Source organism: Chiloscyllium plagiosum, chromosome 3 (assembly GCF_004010195.1).
Source record: "Chiloscyllium plagiosum isolate BGI_BamShark_2017 chromosome 3, ASM401019v2, whole genome shotgun sequence".
NCBI lineage: Eukaryota > Metazoa > Chordata > Chondrichthyes > Orectolobiformes > Hemiscylliidae > Chiloscyllium > Chiloscyllium plagiosum.
In genome coordinates, this window is record NC_057712.1 from 127,323,069 (window position 1) to 127,341,329 (window position 18,261).

General features: G+C 45.4%; 1 protein-coding gene across 1 annotated transcript in view; it reads right to left on the reverse strand.

Moving 5' to 3' along the window:
* The window catches only part of LOC122548519 (CSC1-like protein 2), a 47,803-nt gene that overhangs the window by 10,552 nt on the left and 18,990 nt on the right, over positions 1-18,261 (reverse strand). The window contains exons 10-15 of the mRNA XM_043687279.1: positions 16,056-16,193; positions 13,634-13,787; positions 10,263-10,369; positions 5,815-5,901; positions 3,282-3,347; positions 1,228-1,390 (exon numbers count right to left, since the gene is read on the reverse strand). Coding sequence (XP_043543214.1) covers positions 1,228-1,390; positions 3,282-3,347; positions 5,815-5,901; positions 10,263-10,369; positions 13,634-13,787; positions 16,056-16,193 — 715 coding nt within the window. The remainder of the gene's footprint in view (positions 1-1,227; positions 1,391-3,281; positions 3,348-5,814; positions 5,902-10,262; positions 10,370-13,633; positions 13,788-16,055; positions 16,194-18,261) is intronic.

Genomic DNA, 18,261 nt, shown 5'->3' on the forward strand with positions numbered 1-18,261 from the left:
AGGAGATGTGGTGGAGAGCATCGTCAACCACGTCAGGGGGAAAATTGCGGTCTTTGAAGAAGGAGGCCATCTGGGTTGTTCGGTATTGGAATTGGTCCTCCTGGGAGCAGATGCGGTGGAGGCGAAGGAATTGGGAATATGGGATGGCGTTTTTACAGGGGGCAGGGTGGGAGGAGGTGTAATCTAGGTAGCTGTGGGAGTCGGTCAGTTTGTAGTAAATGTCTGTGTTGAGTCGGTTGCCCGACATAAAAATGGAGAGGTCTAGGAAGGGGAGGGAGGAGTCTGAGACAGTCCAGGTAAATTTGAGGTCTGGGTGGAAGGTGTTAGTAAAGTGGATGAACTGTTCAACCTCCTCGTGGGAGCACGAGGTAGCGCCAATACAATCATTGATGCAGCGGAGGAAAAGGTGGGGGGTTGGTGCCAGTGTAGCTGCAGAAGATGGACTGTTCCACATATCCAATGAAGAGGTAGGCATAGCTGGAGCCCATGTGGGTGCCCACTCAGCAAGATTGATGGGTACAGTATGAGGGATGCTGCAAAAACACAGCACCTCTGAATAAGACTCAATGCAGGGAGCATGGCAATACTGGGAGCAATGCCCAATACAACTTCCACCAAGGCAACCAAAACTAGATTAAATCATTTATCTCATCGCTGTCTGTCTTGAAGCTTGCTCTGCAGTAACTGGTTGCTGCACTCACCTGCATAAGTCAATGCACATCAAAGTAATTCATTATACAAAAGGATATATTCTCCGGGACTGGAAATAAAAATTTTTTTAAGAAAATGTTGCCCACAAATGTTCAATCACGGCATGGAGCTTTGAGATTTTGGCGATGATGACACTGCACTAGCAACTGATGGTTTTCAGACTGAGTGACGTTGCACTGTGCAGCCATGGGTTTAGCTGTAGGTTTGAACACATGAGGACATGTGTTTGGGAAACAGCATTTGAAAGGAGTGAGGCCAAATGAGAGGGAATGCCAGAGAAAGCAAATGACAAATTCTGAAAGCTTTGACAATGTTAGAAGTTGTCTCAAGCCAGGTACAGAGACTGAAGAGTCCAAAGAATTAGATGCCCAGGACCCATCCTGTTTGGTGGAATAGAAGTGGAGCAGGGTTCAAGGCTCAGGGACAGGAGCCTGAATGGTTTCCTTTTGCTCCACATAAAACCTGCTGGAGTGAAGCTAGGACCCTGGCGGATCCGCAGAGAGGACCAGGACCCACCTGCTTGACTACTTTCCTCTCTGCTGCAGATCTGGCCACCAGCATCCGCAGGGAGTACAGCAGCAGGCTGGGGAGGCGTAACAGAGCCATGGAGTTCCCCACAAAGGCTGATGCGATAACGTAGTTCACAAAGAAGGCACCTTGGTCAGGAAGGAACACACACCTGCACACAAAAACAAAATGGCAGCATCTAGCAGGGAGCTACAGTCAAACAGTCAATGAGACAGACTTTAAATAGGTCAATCAGTTCAAGACTGGGCATCTGTGAGGTGCTGTGGGCCATCAACAGCAGGAGAATTGTACTCCAGCACAACCTGCAGCCTCATGGCCTGGCATATCCCCCACTCAGCCATGACCATCAAGCCAGGGGATCAACCCTGGCTCATTGGAGAGTGTGGGAGAGCATGCCAGGAGCAGCACCAGACATACCTGAAGACGAGCTGTCAACCTGGTGAAGCCACCAAACAGCATAAACAGCAAGTGATAGATAGAGCTAAAGGATCCTGCAAGTAATGATCAGATCTACACTCTGCAGTCCTGCCACATCCAGCTGTGACTGGTGGTGGACAATTAAACATCTCATTGGAGGAGGAGGCTCCACAAATATCCCCATCCTCAATGATGGGAGATCCCAGCACATCAGAGCAAAAGATAAGGCTGATGCATTTGTAGCAATCTTCAGCCAGAATTGCTGAGTGGATGATCCATCTCAGCCTCCTCTCGTGCTTCAAAGCATCACAGATACCAGGCTCCAGCCAATTCGATTCACTCCACACATGATATCAAGAAGTGGTTGGAGACACTGGATGCTGCAAAGGTTATGGACCCTGATAAACATTCCGGCAATAGTACTGAAGACTTATGTTCCAGAACTTGCTGCTCCCCGAGCCAAGCTGTTCCAGTCCAGTTACAACACTGACATCTACCTGACAATGAGGAAAATTGCCCAGGTATGTCCTTTACATGAAAAGCAGGACACATCTAACCCAATCAATTACCATCCCATCAGTCTACTCTTGATCATCAGTAAAGTGATGGAAGGTGTGTCATTAACAGTGCTATCAAGCAGCACCTGCTCAGCAATAACGATAAATAGTGATCCTCCACACCACACAGCTGGTACTCAGCCCCTAACTATACTCCTGATGAAGGGCTTTTGCCCGAAACATCGATTTTCCTGCTCCTCGGATGCTGCATGACCTGCTGTGCTTTTCCAGCACCACTCTGATCTAAACTCTGGTTTCCAGCATCTGCAGTCCTTACTTTCCCCATACTCCTTATACATTCACAACTGTGTAGCTAAATTTAGCTCTAATTCCATTTATAAATCTGCTGCTAACACCACCGTAGTGGTGGTGTCAAGCAACGATGAGACAGAGTACAGGAAAGAGCTTGTTTCGTGACATTGTGTAAAGAATAACAATCTTTCCCTCAATGTTAGCAAAGTAGCCACCATCTTGATGCCAAGGGCTGTCACTCTCACCTCACCTCTGGAATTCAGCTCCTTTGTCCAAGTTTGAACCAAAGCTGGAATGAGGTGGAGCCCAAACTGGGCATCACTTAAGCAGTGATCTAATCTAGTGCCAACCTCCAGCCATCCCCCACCCCCCCATCGCCCCCCAATGTCCCTGCACACTATGACTTATCCAGCCCCTTCATTTATTAACATCACATCACAGCGATCCCTTACATATCCATCCATAAAGCCCTGCGAGTACACCTTCCTGCCCCGTTCACCTATTCTTCAAACTCACAAACCCACTTAAACCCAACCCAACGCCCAAATCTTCATATATTTATTATCCATCCATCATTTAGAGTGTCCATAAACAGACACCCATCAGCCTGTGTGTCACCTATCCCATATATTTATAAGATACAACTCTATCCCTTATAGATTTACACCCATAAACGCTTTTCGTAAACGTGTAATACACAAATATTCATTGCTGGCATATGCTGATGCATCACTTACAGATACATCTCTGCCATAAATTCATCCCTTTCAAAGTGATAACATATTCCTACACATCGAAGACAGACAGGATACTTACTCAAATCTAATTCTGGCTCGCTCCAGGAAACTCTTGTCAAATAGCCATCGAAAGAAGACATCGAGACTGTAACACAGAGGGGGCACAGAGAGTCAAACCATTCAAACACTGTTTTGATGAGCCATGATACAGGAGGTTCTAAAGGCTTCAGAACAAGAGGACTTCAATTTGTTATAGACTATAAATATGAGATTTAACAAACTTTCTGGAAGTTTATCAAATCAAAATGATTTATGGTTAAACCATATCCCCAAAAAATTCACAGAGACACAATAATACAAGCGAAAGTCCAGCCTTTTAAGGAATTTCAATGTTTGTTCTTTGGAAATCTATTAAACGTAATCCTGGTCTGCACAATCTATCCTCACAGAAATGTCAGCTCATTCCAAGTGTTAATCTAGTAACCATCATTCCATCTAAACTACACTCACACAAACAGTGTTCTTTTATAGGGATTTGCTATCAATCTTAAAATGTTAAAGTCACTATATTCCTACCAGATAATAGGACTGCTCTGTCATTTGAGAGAGGTAACTGGTGGTGAATTTAACCTGAGACTATGCATGTGGCAGTGTGTGACACTGAGTGTGGACCTCATGATACATTATACTTGGTCTCTTCATCTAAACCATTGATACAGTTTATAAATGACTGATACCCTCAATACCCCTGTGCCACTCTCAATATAAACCTCAATATCAAGAGTTCAAATTATATGAAAACTGTTTGTGCTGCATCTAATTGAATAATTTTGAACATTCAGATGTTCTACATCTATTGGTTCCCCTTTATCTACCTAGCTATTTGCAGTCTCAAACAACATTTCTGACCCCGTACTGACTCTGTGCCACCACAAGGTGTCTGTCTGAATGCCCCAACCCTAATAATTGATTTGAGCATTTCCCTGCTCCACACATCAGACTAACTGGCCAATAGTTCCCAGTTTAGCCCTCTTCCTCCTTTCCTAAATAATCATTTTTTTTCTACCTTCCCATCCACAAAGACCATTCTGGAACAAGGAGAGACTTAGACAAATACCATCAGTCCATCGGCCACATCTCTGTAGGCCACAGCTCTTCAAACCCCTGAGATATCAGCCACCACATCCCAAACATCTGTTGGTTTTTGGTCTCATTTATTTTGAAATGTCCAATTTTTTCATGAATACTAAATATCCATAAGTTCTCCATTTACATTTGACCCTCGATTGCCCCATTACTTCTGTAATGTTTCATTATGCCTTCCACCATGAAGACAGATGCACATTTATTTAATGACTGTACCATTTCCTGTTTTCCATTGTAATTCTCTTCACAATTCTCTTTGTTTACTCTTTTTTTTAAAACCCAAGCTTTTACAATCTCTTCCGATGTATTTTTAAAAATTTGTTTATATATTCCTAGCACTTTATCATAAGATCCAGGAGCAGGAGCTCCACCATTCAATATGATCATGGCAGCTTCATCTCCATGTTCCTGCCCACTCCCCATAACCCTTTAACCCGTTGCAAATTAAAAAATTTGTATCTCCTCCTGAAATTTACTCAATGTCCCAGTATCCACCACACTCTGGGGCGAATGAATTCCACAAATTCATGACCATTTGTGAGAAATGATTTCTCCTCATCTCTGCTCCAAACCTGCCACCGTTTATCCTAAAACTATGATCACTCGTTCCAGATTGTTTCACATGAGGAAACATCTTCTCTATCTCCACTTTATCAATCCCCTTTAGCCTCTCAATTAGATCTTCTCTCATTTTTCTCCACAATACAGGCCTAAACTCCCCAATGTCTCCTCATAAGACAAACTCCTCACATCTGGAATCACTTTCGTGAACCTGCTCTGAGCTACCTCCAAATGTAACTACATCCCTCCTCAAGCAAGGACACCAAAACCTCTATGCAGCACTCCAGCTGTGGTCTCCCTAATACCTTGTACAGTTTCAGCAACATTTCCCTCATTTTATACCCTATTCCTTTACCAATTAATGCCGAACTTCCATTTGCCTACATCTACTCCAATCTTCAAAACCCCAACACATTTCATAAAATAAACTACCATATTACTTGGTGGATGGACTGGGGACATAGGATTAGAGTCTCTGAATGTGAGCTTCGTTTTCTTTGAAAAGTTAACAGTGCAAAATGAGCATAAATCTGTGGTAAAACCATATTTGATTGCATATGTCCTTTTAAGAGTGAAAGCACTCTCTCCTTTACCAGTATTCTCTCTAAACTACAAGCTTTTGTGGTTGAACAGCGATCCAGAACTGGCCTGTGCATACTTAACATTGATGAATAGCTGTGTGCCTAAAAACCAAAAACACAGATAGGATGCTTGTCCTTACCTGGTCACTTTCTACCTGCAACTACCGTCCCACAACTACTCCTTCCCGCCCTCTGGTGGCCAGTGAGCTGTATCGATTCACTCAGGATGGATAGCAAACACCAGACTTACAGCACTGCACATACCCCAAAAGATAATGCTTTAACAATGAGTTGCCTTTGGTTCAGAGTGAATAAATGTCTTACCTAGTGAGACCCAGAGAAGGCAGTATGAGTACCATGATAATGAGGAAGCTGTAGAGTTTGTGCATTGTGACACGGTTTTCTGAAGACCTGTGGAAAACAAGGATTTTGAAACGGAAGTGAAAAGCTGCTTATTCCTGGGCCAGGCCCTCTGCCTTGCCAGGGAGCGGTGAATACTCACAGCCTCGGAAAACAGACTGGAGCACGTTTCTTTCCCAAACGTTTTAAAACCGGCGGTTCAGCGAGCTCCCCGTGCTCTTGTTAGGTTGAAATGAAGTCACATGGTGTCATATGTACATTGAAACTAGGAGCAGGAGCAGGCCACTCAGTCCTTTGACCCCATTTCACTGTCTAATAGGATCGTGGCTGTTCTGATTATAACTTCAAATCTGCCTTCCTGCCTCCCCTCAGCAACCCTTCAACCAATCGCTTAGCAAGAAGTGACCTCGGACTTAAACATACGTTGCTTTCGCCAGGAGTTCCAAAGAGTCTCTCCCCCTCAGAGAGAAGAAATTCACCTCATCTCCAATCCGAACACGTGGGGGGATCCCCCGGATTTTTACATGGTAACCATTCATTCTAAACAATAAGGGCAAACGTTTTCTCCACATCGACCCTGCCGTGACCCCTCAGGATTTTTGTGTTTCAATCAAGTCAGCTCTTGTTGTTCCAATCTCCAGCAGGTGCGAGCTCAGCCTATCCAACCTTTCCCTACAGCGCAACCTGTCCCCTCCCCCCAGCCTGCGTTTCAGGTACTCATCTGGTAAACCCTCTCTGAACTGCTTCCAGTAAATACACACCCTTTCTCACTGTGCACAGTACTCCAGATATGGTCTGATCAATGTCTTGTAAAACTGAGGTATAACCTCCCTACTTTTGATTTTTATTTCCCTTACAATAAATGCTAACATTACTATTTCTATTAGCTTTCCTAATTACTGATTTAAACATGCTAACCTTCTGTGATTCATGTCCTCAGACACCAATAGAATCCCTACACTGTGGAAGCAAGCCATTCAGCCCATTGAGTCCACACTGACCCTCCAAAGCATCCCACTAAGACCCACCCTCCCCTGACCCCCATGCCTGTAACCCTGCATTTCACCATGGCTAACCCACACATCCTTAAACGCTATGGGCAATTTCCCATGGCCAATCCACTTGACTTGCACATCTTTGGATTGCGTGAGGAGACCAGAGCACCCAGAGGAAACCCAGCCGACGCAGGGAGAACATGCAAACTCTGCACAGACAATCACCCGAGGCTGGAATCGAACCCAGGTCCCTGGTGCTGTGAGGCAGCAGAACTAACCACTTAGCCACCGCACTGCCCTAATATCTCTCTGTCAAGGGGAGTTTTATGAAATCTAGTACTAATTGGATAAAGTCCTGTTCAAATAGCATTGTTTTCCCTTCGTTGGTGAGGTCTTGTCTGTAATATGATTCCTGACTGCCCCATGTTAAGTCTCTACTTGTTTATTAATGAACTGAAGGGGGTTGCAGGTAGAGCAATAATCACATTGACAGATGAAAAATTGGGTTGTCCAATCAAACTCAGGAGCCCAATCAATAAAATCAATAAAGAGCACTGAGATTATAAGAACAGATATAAGTCATGTTGCAATTCAATGGATGATCTATATCTCAACTTCAAAATCCGGCCTTGGTGTATAGCCCTTTATAACCAGACCACTCAAGACTAATTCAGAAGTCCCTCTTCCTTCCAGTGCTGTGAGGGGACTGTGTGGCTGGCTACAATCCATTAACTTCAGATTGTAAATCATTAATTGAATTACCATGTACTGTGACTCAGTAGGAAAGGGTGGGAGTGCAGCTCAGATTCTGGTGAATCTGCATTTCACTCCTTCCAAAACCAACAATAAATCCTAAGATGCAGCGTGCCTAGTATTGAAAACAGCCCTCAGAGTGTGGTCAAATCAAGACTTTATGTATCTGTGGGAAAAAACTTCACCCCCTCTATCTTCTGGTTTTTTAAAAAAAAACTCTTTCAAGGTATGTGGGTATCGCTGGCTGGGGCCCGTCCCTAATTGCCCTGGAGGGTGCTGATGAGCTGCCTGTCTTTGGGATGTGGGGACACCCACACAGCGCTGCCAGAATGGGCTGACTCTGAACTAGTCTCGAGTCGTCTAGTTGTAATGGTCAACATTATGCTCGCTTTTGCCAAGCCACAAGTGGACTGTTTAAGGGAGATTTCCACAAGTGCCTGGGGTCTCGCCAAGGGTTCTACGACAGCAGTGCCAGCCTTACAGGTGGATGGCTGGAGAGAAGTGGGTGTAGAGTGCACCCCCCACATCTCCCAGCCTCACCCAGGGACGGGGGGTGGGGGGGGGGTGCAAAGGTGTAGCACAAAAACCGCCAGCTCTGTAAGAGAAAAACCTGCATTTCCAAACATTGTTCAAACGCTCATTACAGGCAGCACTCCTATATTATACAACACTACCGCATTATTAATCCATCGGTTTGAGGTTGATTCTTCAACCTAACAGCTCGAAGTGAGTGAAGGCTGCCTTTCTCAGCTAAAGGACTGAGATTGATGGTGGGAAACCTCACAGGCCAGTGAGAATCCATTCCTTTCCTGGCCTCACTGATTTTCTGAATGACAACTGCAAAGACGTAGCATAAGGGCGATGACATTGGGGACAGTAACCGGTTCATCTTTACAGAGTGGAATTTTGGAGAAATGCTTTGAATCTGATTAGTTACACATCTGTGTCTCCCTGGTTAGCCTGGAGTCACAGGAACCCATCAAATAAGGAGCACATCTGTACCTGATAGTGTCCAGACTACACTGTAGACTTATGATATGACAAGAAGAGTGGACGGGCATGCAGAATTAGTAATTTTCTCCAGTTAGTAAGGACAAATCAGAGCAGGACTCAATATAGGAGAATCGACATTTCAGGCAAAAGCCCTTCATCAGTCATTCCTGATGAAGGGCTTTTGCCCAAAACCTCGATTCACCCGCTCCTCGGATGCTGTCGGACCTGCTGTGCTTTTCCAGCACCACATTCTTGACTCTAATCTCCAACATCTGCAGTCCTCACTTCTCCTTATACACTTAATAGTAAGGTCCTGGGGAGTGTTGCTGAGAGACCTTTGAGTGAAGGTTCAAACCTCCTTGAAAGTGGAGTCGCAGGTAGATAGGATAGTGAAGAAGGTGTTTGGTATGTTATGCTTTATTGGTCAGAGTATTGAGTACAGGAGTTGGGAGGTCATGTTGCGGCTGTACAGGACATCGGTTAGGCCACTGTTGGAATATTGCGTGCAATTCTGGTCTCCTTCCTATCGGAAAGATGTTGCAAAACTTGCAAGGGTTCAGAAAGAATTTGTAAGGATGGTGCCAGGGTTGGAGGATTTGAGCTATAGGGAGAGGCTGAACAGGCTGGGACTGTTTTCCCTGGAGGCTGAGGAGTGACCTTATAAGGGTTTATAAAATTATGAGGGGCATGGATAGGGCAAACAGACAAGGTCTTTTCCCTGCGGTGGGGATGTCCATAACTAGAGGGCATAGGTTTAGTTTGAGAGGGGAAAGATATAAAAGAGACCTAAGGGGCAACTTTTTCACACAGAGGGTGGTACGTGTGTGGAATGAGCTGCCAGAGGATGTGGTGGAGGCTGGTACAATTACATTTGTTGTTGTGTTGCTATAGGCTTAGCAGACCATAGGAGCTGCTCTCTTTCAGAGAGAAGAGACTGGTGGTGATTTAACCTGAGGGCCACCAGACCTCAGGTGAGGGAGGAGGTTAGGAAGGAGAGTACTTCATGGTAATCTCAAACCAGTGGTGGGAATTAAACCTATGCTGTTGGCCTCACGCTCCAACATTCCAGCCAACTGAGTTAAACCAATTCCCAATTACAACATTTAAAAGGCATCGGATGGGTATATGAATAGGAAGGGTTTAGAGGGATATGGGCCAAGTGCTGGCAAATGAGACTAGATTAGGTTAGGATATCTGGTCAGCATGGAGGAGTTGGACCAAAAGGTCTGTTTCCATGCTGTACAACTCTATAACTATGAGTGTATGACCAGAGGCTCTAGGAGGTCAGGCCGAGGTTAGAGCTCAGAAGGTGGTACTTTTCCGAGGTGAAAAGTCAATGTTTTGATGCAGCAGTTCACCAAATTCCTTTAAATGAGCGTTGGACCTGTTTCTGGCTGGTACAGAAGTGATCACAAGGCAAAAGGCAGGCACCATTCACAGCCAGCCTAGTCTGCTGGGCTCGATCCCCCCCATTGCCTGAAGGGACTCGACAGGGTCTCCCCAGATTTCTCCCAAACTCCCGAGGTTTGTTAAACAGCTCCTGTTTCGAAAGCCAAAGGGTACCATTTCTTTCTAAGACCAAGTGTACCATGACCTGTCATGAAGCCTACACAAAGCACACAGCCCTACAATATTCTTACAAATATTCACGTATGAGCACATCATTCCTACCTTGTCCAGTGGCCCTCAAATATGGTTGAGTAGTAGACAATGGTTGGGAGGAGAGCACTGAAGGCCCACAGCAGGAGTGTGGGGAAGAATTGGCTGATGACAGGATCCTGTATCAACAATGAGAAGGTTAATTGTCGCTTGATGGGATCTAACAGGAAGTCCTGTAGGCTGTGTCTCAGAGATAGAAATTCTGGGTTCGAGTCCCACTCCAGAATGTTACTTCCACTGAAGGCGTGGTCATAAACTGGAAATCTTTCCAGAACACCAACCAAGTGGGTAAGAGCTGGAGAGTCTGGGTCAGCCATGCTTCGCAGAATTCCGCTCCTAGAGGGCTAAAGTCTACACTGACATGCTACCAATCTGACCCAGGAAAAGCTAACCGCCCAAGGCAGGCATGTGCTCTGTCTGTCTCATGTCTCACTGTACACAGTAAGCTTCCAAGTTTTAAGTCGGGAGGGGACAGGGACATGAAGTGGATGCCACATTCAGATCAGCCATGACAACAGAGTGTATGTAAGGGGCTGAATGGCCTCCTCCTGTGTGACTGCTCTTGTGATTTCAAACAGGTTAGACGCAGCCCAGTTGCAATAACTCCACAGGGGCTGGTATCCCATCACCAAGTACCCCTTTATTTACACATGGAGAATCCTTGACACTGGTGCAGCTCCCTCAGAGCCAGCTCTCAGAGTAAACAGAACCTCGGACACACCTGTTTACACCTGTCAGCCAGGACTCCCTGACTGGACCAGATTAACAGCCTCAATCAGGGAACTCATATTCTATCAGATCCACTTGGCTGACCTCATTACAATCACACACCAGTGTCACAAGTAGGTGAGCATTTATCCCATACCATAATGTAGGCTGTTCAAATTCCAAACTCATTTGGTTCAGTTTGGGTGGGTTTTTTTCCATCTTTTCATGGGATATGGACATCGCTGGCTGGGCCAGCATTTATTGCCCATCCCTAGTTGCCCCTCGAAGAGTTGGGGGTGAGCTGCCTTCTTGAACCGCTGCAGTCCACCTGCTGTGGGTGGACCCACAATGCCCTTAGGATGGAAATTCCAGGATTTTGACCCAGCGACAGTGAGGAAATAGTGATATATGTTTAAGTCATTTTGGTGAGTGGCTTGGAGGGAAACTAGCAGGGAGTGGGCTTCCCATGTACCTGCTGTTCTTCTCCTTCTAGATGAATGTGGTCATGGGTTTGGAAGGTACTCTGTCAGGATCTTTGGTGAATTTCTGCAGTTCATCTTGTAGATGGTACACACTGCTGGTAATGTGTTATACTGCTGGTAACTCCCAATGGTGGAGGGATTGAATGTTTGTGGATTTGGTGCCAGTTGAGAAGGCTGCTTTGTCCTGAATATTGTCAAGTTTCTTGAGTGTTGTTGGAGTGTATCCATTCAGGCAAGTGGGGAGTATTCCATCATACTCCTGACTTGTGCCTTGTAGATGATGGACAGGCTTTGGGAGTCAGGAGATGAGTTATTCACTGCAGTATTCCTTGCCTCTGACCTGCTCTTGTAGCCACTGGTTTATATGGTGAGATTAGCTAAGTTTCTGGCCAATAGTAACCCCCAGGGTGTTGATATAGGGGATTCAATTATGGTATTGTCAAGGAGTGAAGGTTAGATTCTCTCTTATTGGTGACAGTCATTGCCTGGCATTTGTGTAGCGTGCATGTTACTTGCTATTTGTCAGCCCCAGGCCTGGATATTGTCCAGACCTTGTTGCATTTGAACATGGACTGCTTCACTATCTGAGGATTTGCAAATGATGCTGAATATTGCGCAATCATCAGTGAACCTCCCCACTTCAAGACCTTATGATGGAGGGAAGGTCATTGATGCAGCAGGTGAAGATGGTTGGGTCTAGGACGCTGCCCTGAGGGACTCCTGCAGAGATAGCCTGGAGCTGAGATGACTGACCTCCAACAACAATGACCATCTTTCTTTGTGCCAGGTATGACTCCAACCAGCGAAGATACCCATTGATTCCAGTTTTGCTGAACTGAATGCAGCCTTGATACCAAAGGATGTCACTCTTACCTCAGCTCTGGAGTTTCATAACAACAAAGGATTGTGTGGGAAGCGAGAGTGTCTGGTTAAAGGAAGTTGTGTGCTCATGCATTTTAGTAAAGCCTTTGACAAGATTCCACATGATAGACTAATTAATAAAGTTAAAATCACATAGGATTTGGAGAGAGCTTGCCAAGTGAATACAAAATTGGTTTGGTGAAAGGAGACAGAGGGTGGTGGTGGAGGGTTGTTTTTCAGACTGGAGGCCTGTGATCAGTGGAGTGCCACAAGGATCGGTGCTGGATCCACGATGAAGGGCTTATGTCCAAAACGTCGATTCTCCTGCTCCTCGGATGCTGCCTGACCTGCTGTGCTTTTCCAGCACCACACCTCAAAATGTTATGTTGAGGGTGTACAGGACATTGGTGAGGCCAGTAATATAACTGAAGTACTGTGTCCAGTTCTGGTCACCCTGCTATGGGAAGGATATTATTAAATCAGGGAGGATTTAGAAAAGATTTACCAGGATGTTGTCAGGACTAGAGGGTTTGAGTTTTAAGCATAGGCTGGAATTTTTTGCTCTGGAGTGTAAGAGGTAGAGGTTTATAAAATCATGAGGGGTATAGGTAAGGTGAATGGCCAAGGTTTTTCTCCTTATGGTAGAGAAGTTCAAAACTAGGGAGCATATTTTTAAGGTGAGAAGAGGAAGATTTAGAAAGGTCGTGAGGGGCAACCTTTTCATACAAAGGGTGGTTCGTGTGTGGAACAAATTGCCAGAGGAAGTGAGAGAGACAGACACTGTTACAACATTTAAAAGTCATTTGCATAGGTACATGAATAGGAAAGGTTTAGAGGGATATGGGCCAAACGCAGGCAAGTGGGACTAGCTTAGTTTGGCAAACATGGTTGGCGTGGATGATTTGGACCGAAGGGTCTGTTTCTGTGTTGTATAACTCCCAGAGTTGAAGATAAAGGAGTGGGAATCTGGTGTTAACAGTTTCAATCTGATTGGTATGAAGGGGAGCTGGTAGCTCCTGCAGATGGCTCACTGTGGCACTGCCCCCTACAGTGCAGGAGGACCCCAGGTTCAATCCTCAGCCTGAGAAGGAATATCTGACCGCCCTCAACAGTGAAACAAAGCTGGAAGGATCTGTCTGTCGAATCGTCAGGTAGGATTTCCACCTTCTGGAAATGAAAGCATATGTGTGGCAAACTGCAGGGGACTCAGCCATGACACGCATCCTCAGTAGTAACCAGCATCCGCTCTCAAACACACATCAAATCAGCGCCTCCTACAGGAGGGAGGACCAAACTGGACGAGGAAGAAACGAGTCAGAAGAACAGACTTACGTTGAGGTAGTAGATGGGTCGAGTGACGTTGAACTTGTCAACGGTGGACAGCACGATGGACGGAGTGGTGAGAAAAAACAGCAAAATAAACAGGAGGAAGTTGACTATGATGCAGCGGCTCCACCAGCGAATTCCCTGGATGGAGATGTTTTCCCTGTCAGAGGACAAGAGAAAGGATAACGTTAAAATTGCCAGCCAACATCCCCACCCCTCCAAAATATACACTCCCTCCTGTTTCCTCTCTGTCTGTCTCAGCAATGGCTTCATCCAAATCAACACAACAAGCTTCTCCCTGCTCACCTCCACCTGCGATCGCTTGCCAACACTTCATGCTCACAATCCCACAAAGCACTGGGGCAGAATCACATCACCAGTCACATGGTTCCCATTATTCACTGCAATGTTTTAAATTCCAGATTCATTCCATTTTAATTGAATGGTAGACTCTCCTCATTAACACGGTGGGATTTTAAACTCCAAATCATTCGTCCTGCCACATAACCCAATGTGGCTGCCACCATTTCCAATGGCTTTTGAATAAACAGAACTTTTCCCAATGCTGAACGGTCAACATCCAAATGTTAAAAGGATTTGGGAAAGAAGCACAAATGACATGAGGAATTGTATTCATTTTACAGAAAATGTATAAGGTTCAGAGGGGAATTCTAAAAGCTAGCAGCAGAAACAAAGAGAGAGTATGACCAAACTCTGGCAGCTAACATAAGAAACAATTCAAAGGTCTTCTGTAGGTCTATAAATGGTAAGAGCATGGCAAGAGGAGGAATGGGTCAATTAGGACTATAGTAGGGAATTACTCACAGAGACAGAGAACATAGCTAAAGTATTAAGTTAACACTACACTTCTGTTGTACAAAGGAAGCAAATGCTAGTTCGGTGACAGTGAGGACAGATATATTTCCATCACTTGAGGAACTTGGAATTAGGAGGGAGGCATTGGATAGGCTGACTGTACTTACTTAACGTGGACAAGGCACCAGAACTGGGTGAAATCCATTCAAGGATACCAAGAAGAGGTGAGGCACTGGTCATAATTTACCAACCTTCCTTAGACTCAGCGGTGGTGTCAGAGGGCTAGAGAATTGCAAACTTTACAAAAAAAAGTGTCAAGATAAGCCCAGCAATTATGGGCTCAATAAACTCAGTTCAGAATTTGAGTCAAAATTATTTTATTTGGGACAGTGCAAGTTAATTAAAAAAAGCTAGCATGGAGGGATATCTGGTCGGCATGGACGGGTTGGACAGAAGGGTCTGTTTCCATGCTGAACATCTCTGTGACTCTATTTGTTGAAATCATTGCTCGCTTTGCTGAATTGAGCTGCATCGTGTTTATTTGAATTGGGTTTAATTAACTTGCTTGAGTATTTTATCGATGAAGAAGCAGAGAGGCTTGATAAATGTTAACCTGTCAACAGAACGTACATTAGACTTCCAGAAGGTGTTCAACAAAGTGCTGCACATGGGCCTGTCCACAAAGTTTTAGCTCATGTAACAATAGGGACAGGACCTACAGTCCTATGGAGCATCAGTGAGGTCACATCTGCAGACAGCTTTGCTCTGGTTTTCCCAACCTAGCCTCTAAGGGCAGTAGAATCAGTTGAGAAGAGCTTCACCCAATTACGAGCCAGGCTGCTGAGGAGTTTATCTTATGAGGAAAGGATGAGCAGGTTGTAGCCATTGGGTTTTAGAAAATTAGCAATCTTATTGAGACACATGAAAACCTGTAGGGACTTGACAGGGCAAATGCTGAAAGGATAGAACATAGAACAGTACAACACAAGGACAGGCCCTTCGGCCCAGCTTGTCTGTGCTGACCAAGATGCCATTCTAAACTAATCCCATCTGCCTGCACGTGGTCCATCTCCCTCTATTCGCAGCCTGTTCATGTGTTTGTCTAAATGCCTCTTAAACGTTGCTAAAATTTCTGCTTCTACCACCTCCCTTGGCAGTGCGTTACAGGCACCTTCCACCCTCTGTGTAAAAGATTTTCTCCTTTAAACCTCTTCCCTCTCATCTTAAAGCTTTGTCCCTCAATAATTGACTTTTCTACTCTGGGGATTAAAAAAATCAGTCCGACTATCCACCCCATCCGTGCCTCTCATCATTTTATATACATCTACCAGGTCACCTCTCAGCCTCCGACACTGTAGCAAAAGCAATCCAAGTCTTTCCTTATAGCTAATACACTCCAATCCATGCAACATCCCGGTAAACCTCCTTTGCAAAGCCTCCCCACCTTTCCTATAGTGTGGCGACCAGGGGGACCCAGTAGAAACCTGGTGGGCCAGATAGCATCCTGCACTGCAGTCTATGAGAATTTCAGGCAGAAATCTTGTTGGGGGGGATTTGGGGAAAAGGTGGGATCGGAGGAAAATCAAAATGTTTGGGAGCTGCTATACGTTACCAGTAAATATTCTTGGGATCTGGAGCATAGGCCACATTCCACTTGGAAACTCCGAGGTTATGGCTGTAACATGAAGACTGCATTTCTCCTCGACACTTACAGCCCTGGGACCTGAAGGTGTTGAAATCTCTTAGGATACTGAAGAAACAGAACAGGCATTTTTTAATGTTACACAGAATCGCATTAGATTTGCAGCAGAGACCACTCTTCCCCGTTGTCTATACTGGTATTCAGGGCCCATGACATGACACGGCCTGCATCAGGCTCCAAGAACTGGGGCTGAGGAGCTAGAATGGGGACAGTACTGGCTCCAGGGATTCCTATCCCCCTGCTCCTTGCTGGTGTTTACAATCTGGGTGTTTCCAGCTATCTCAGCTCAGCCTTCCAGGAAAGGAAGACTTCAATGCAGATCGAGCCCGTGTCACAATGACCAGACCAGCTCAAAGCTCTTTACAGCCTTACCTTTCATAACGCGGGAAACGTGCAACTAACTTGTGCACAGCAAGATCCCACAAACAGTAATGTCAGAATGACCGGTGTATCTGCCGTATCGCAATGCGGACTGAAATGAATAATTATTACCCAGGGCTCTAGGATAACCCTGCCAATCTTCTTCATCAGGCAATACCTCAGCTCAACATCTCATGCAGCACCACTACTGACCAACTGGCTGACTCCTTCAGTAGCTACAGGGGAAGCCTACACTGTGCACTCCAGCCCGAGATGTAACTTAGACCCCAGACCTTGTGACAGAGATGCGAGTGCACTCCCAAAGGGGCCCACACTCACTCTGATCTCCGTTTCCCCTTTCCTCTCGCGTAGTCACCTTGTTTTCAAACATGGAGTCACAGGTAGACAGGGCAACGAAGAAGGCTTTTTAGCCTTCATCAGTCAGGGCACTGAGTGTCGAAGTTGGGAAGTTATGTTGCAGTTGTACAGGACTGCACTTGGAGCAGTGTGTTCAGTTTTGGTCACGTTGCAAGAGGAAGGATATTATTAAATTGGAAAGAGTGCAGAAGAAATTTGCAAGCATGTTGCCAGGACTCAAGGATTTGGGTTATAGGAAGAGGTTGGACAAGCTAGGGTTTTTTTTTCTTTACAGCATAGGAGACTGAGGGGAGATCTTATAGAAGTGTATGAGATCATGAGAGGCATGGAAAGGGTGAATGCACTCAGTCTTTTTCCCAGGGTTGAGGGCATCAGTTTCAGATTAGAGGGGAAAGAATAAAAGGAAACCTGAGGAGCAACTTTTTTTACATAGAGGGTGGTACGCATATGGAATGAGCTGCCAGCAGAATTGGTTGAGGGGGGGTACATTAACAACATTTACAAGTTTTTGAAGAAGTAATAAAGATGATTGATGAGGGCAGAGCGGTAGATGTGATCTATATGGACTTCAGTAAGGCGTTCGACAAGGTTCCCCATGGGAGACTGATTAGCAAGATTAGATCTCACGAAATACAGGGAGAACTAGCGTTTGGAAATAGAACTGGCTCAAAGGTTGAAGACAGAGGGTGGTGGTGGAGGGTTGTTTTTCAGAGTGGAGGCCTTTGACCAGTGGAGTGCCACAAGGATCGGTGCTGGGTCCTCTACGTTTTGTCATTTACATAAATGATTTGGATGCGAGGTATAGTTAGTAGGTATAGTTAGTAGGTTTGCAGATGACACCAAAATTGGAGGTGTAGTAGACAGCGAAGAGGGTTACCTCAGATTACAAAAGGATCTGGACCAGATGGGCCAATGGGCCGCGAAGTGGCAGATGGAGTTTAATTCAGATAAATGCGAGGTGCTGCATTTTGGGAAAGCAAATCTTAGCAGGACCTATACGCTTAATGGTAAGGTCCTAGGAAGTATTGCTGAACAAAAGAGGCCTTGGAGTGCAGGTCTCTGACCTTTATTGGTCAGAGTATTGAGTACAGGAGTTGGGAGGTCATGTTGCGGCTGTACAGGACATTGGTTAAGCCACTGTTTGAATATTGCATGCAATTCTGGTCTCCTTCCTATCGGAAAGATGTTGTGAAACTTGAAAGGGTTCAGAAATGATTTACAAGGATGTTGCCAGGGTTGGAGGATCTGAACAGGCTGGGGCTTTTTTCCCTGGAGCGTCGGAGGCTGAGGGGTGACTTTATAGAGGTTTACAAAATTATGTGGGGGGCATGGATAGTATAAATACACAAAGTCTTTTTCCTGGGGTCAGGGAGTCCAG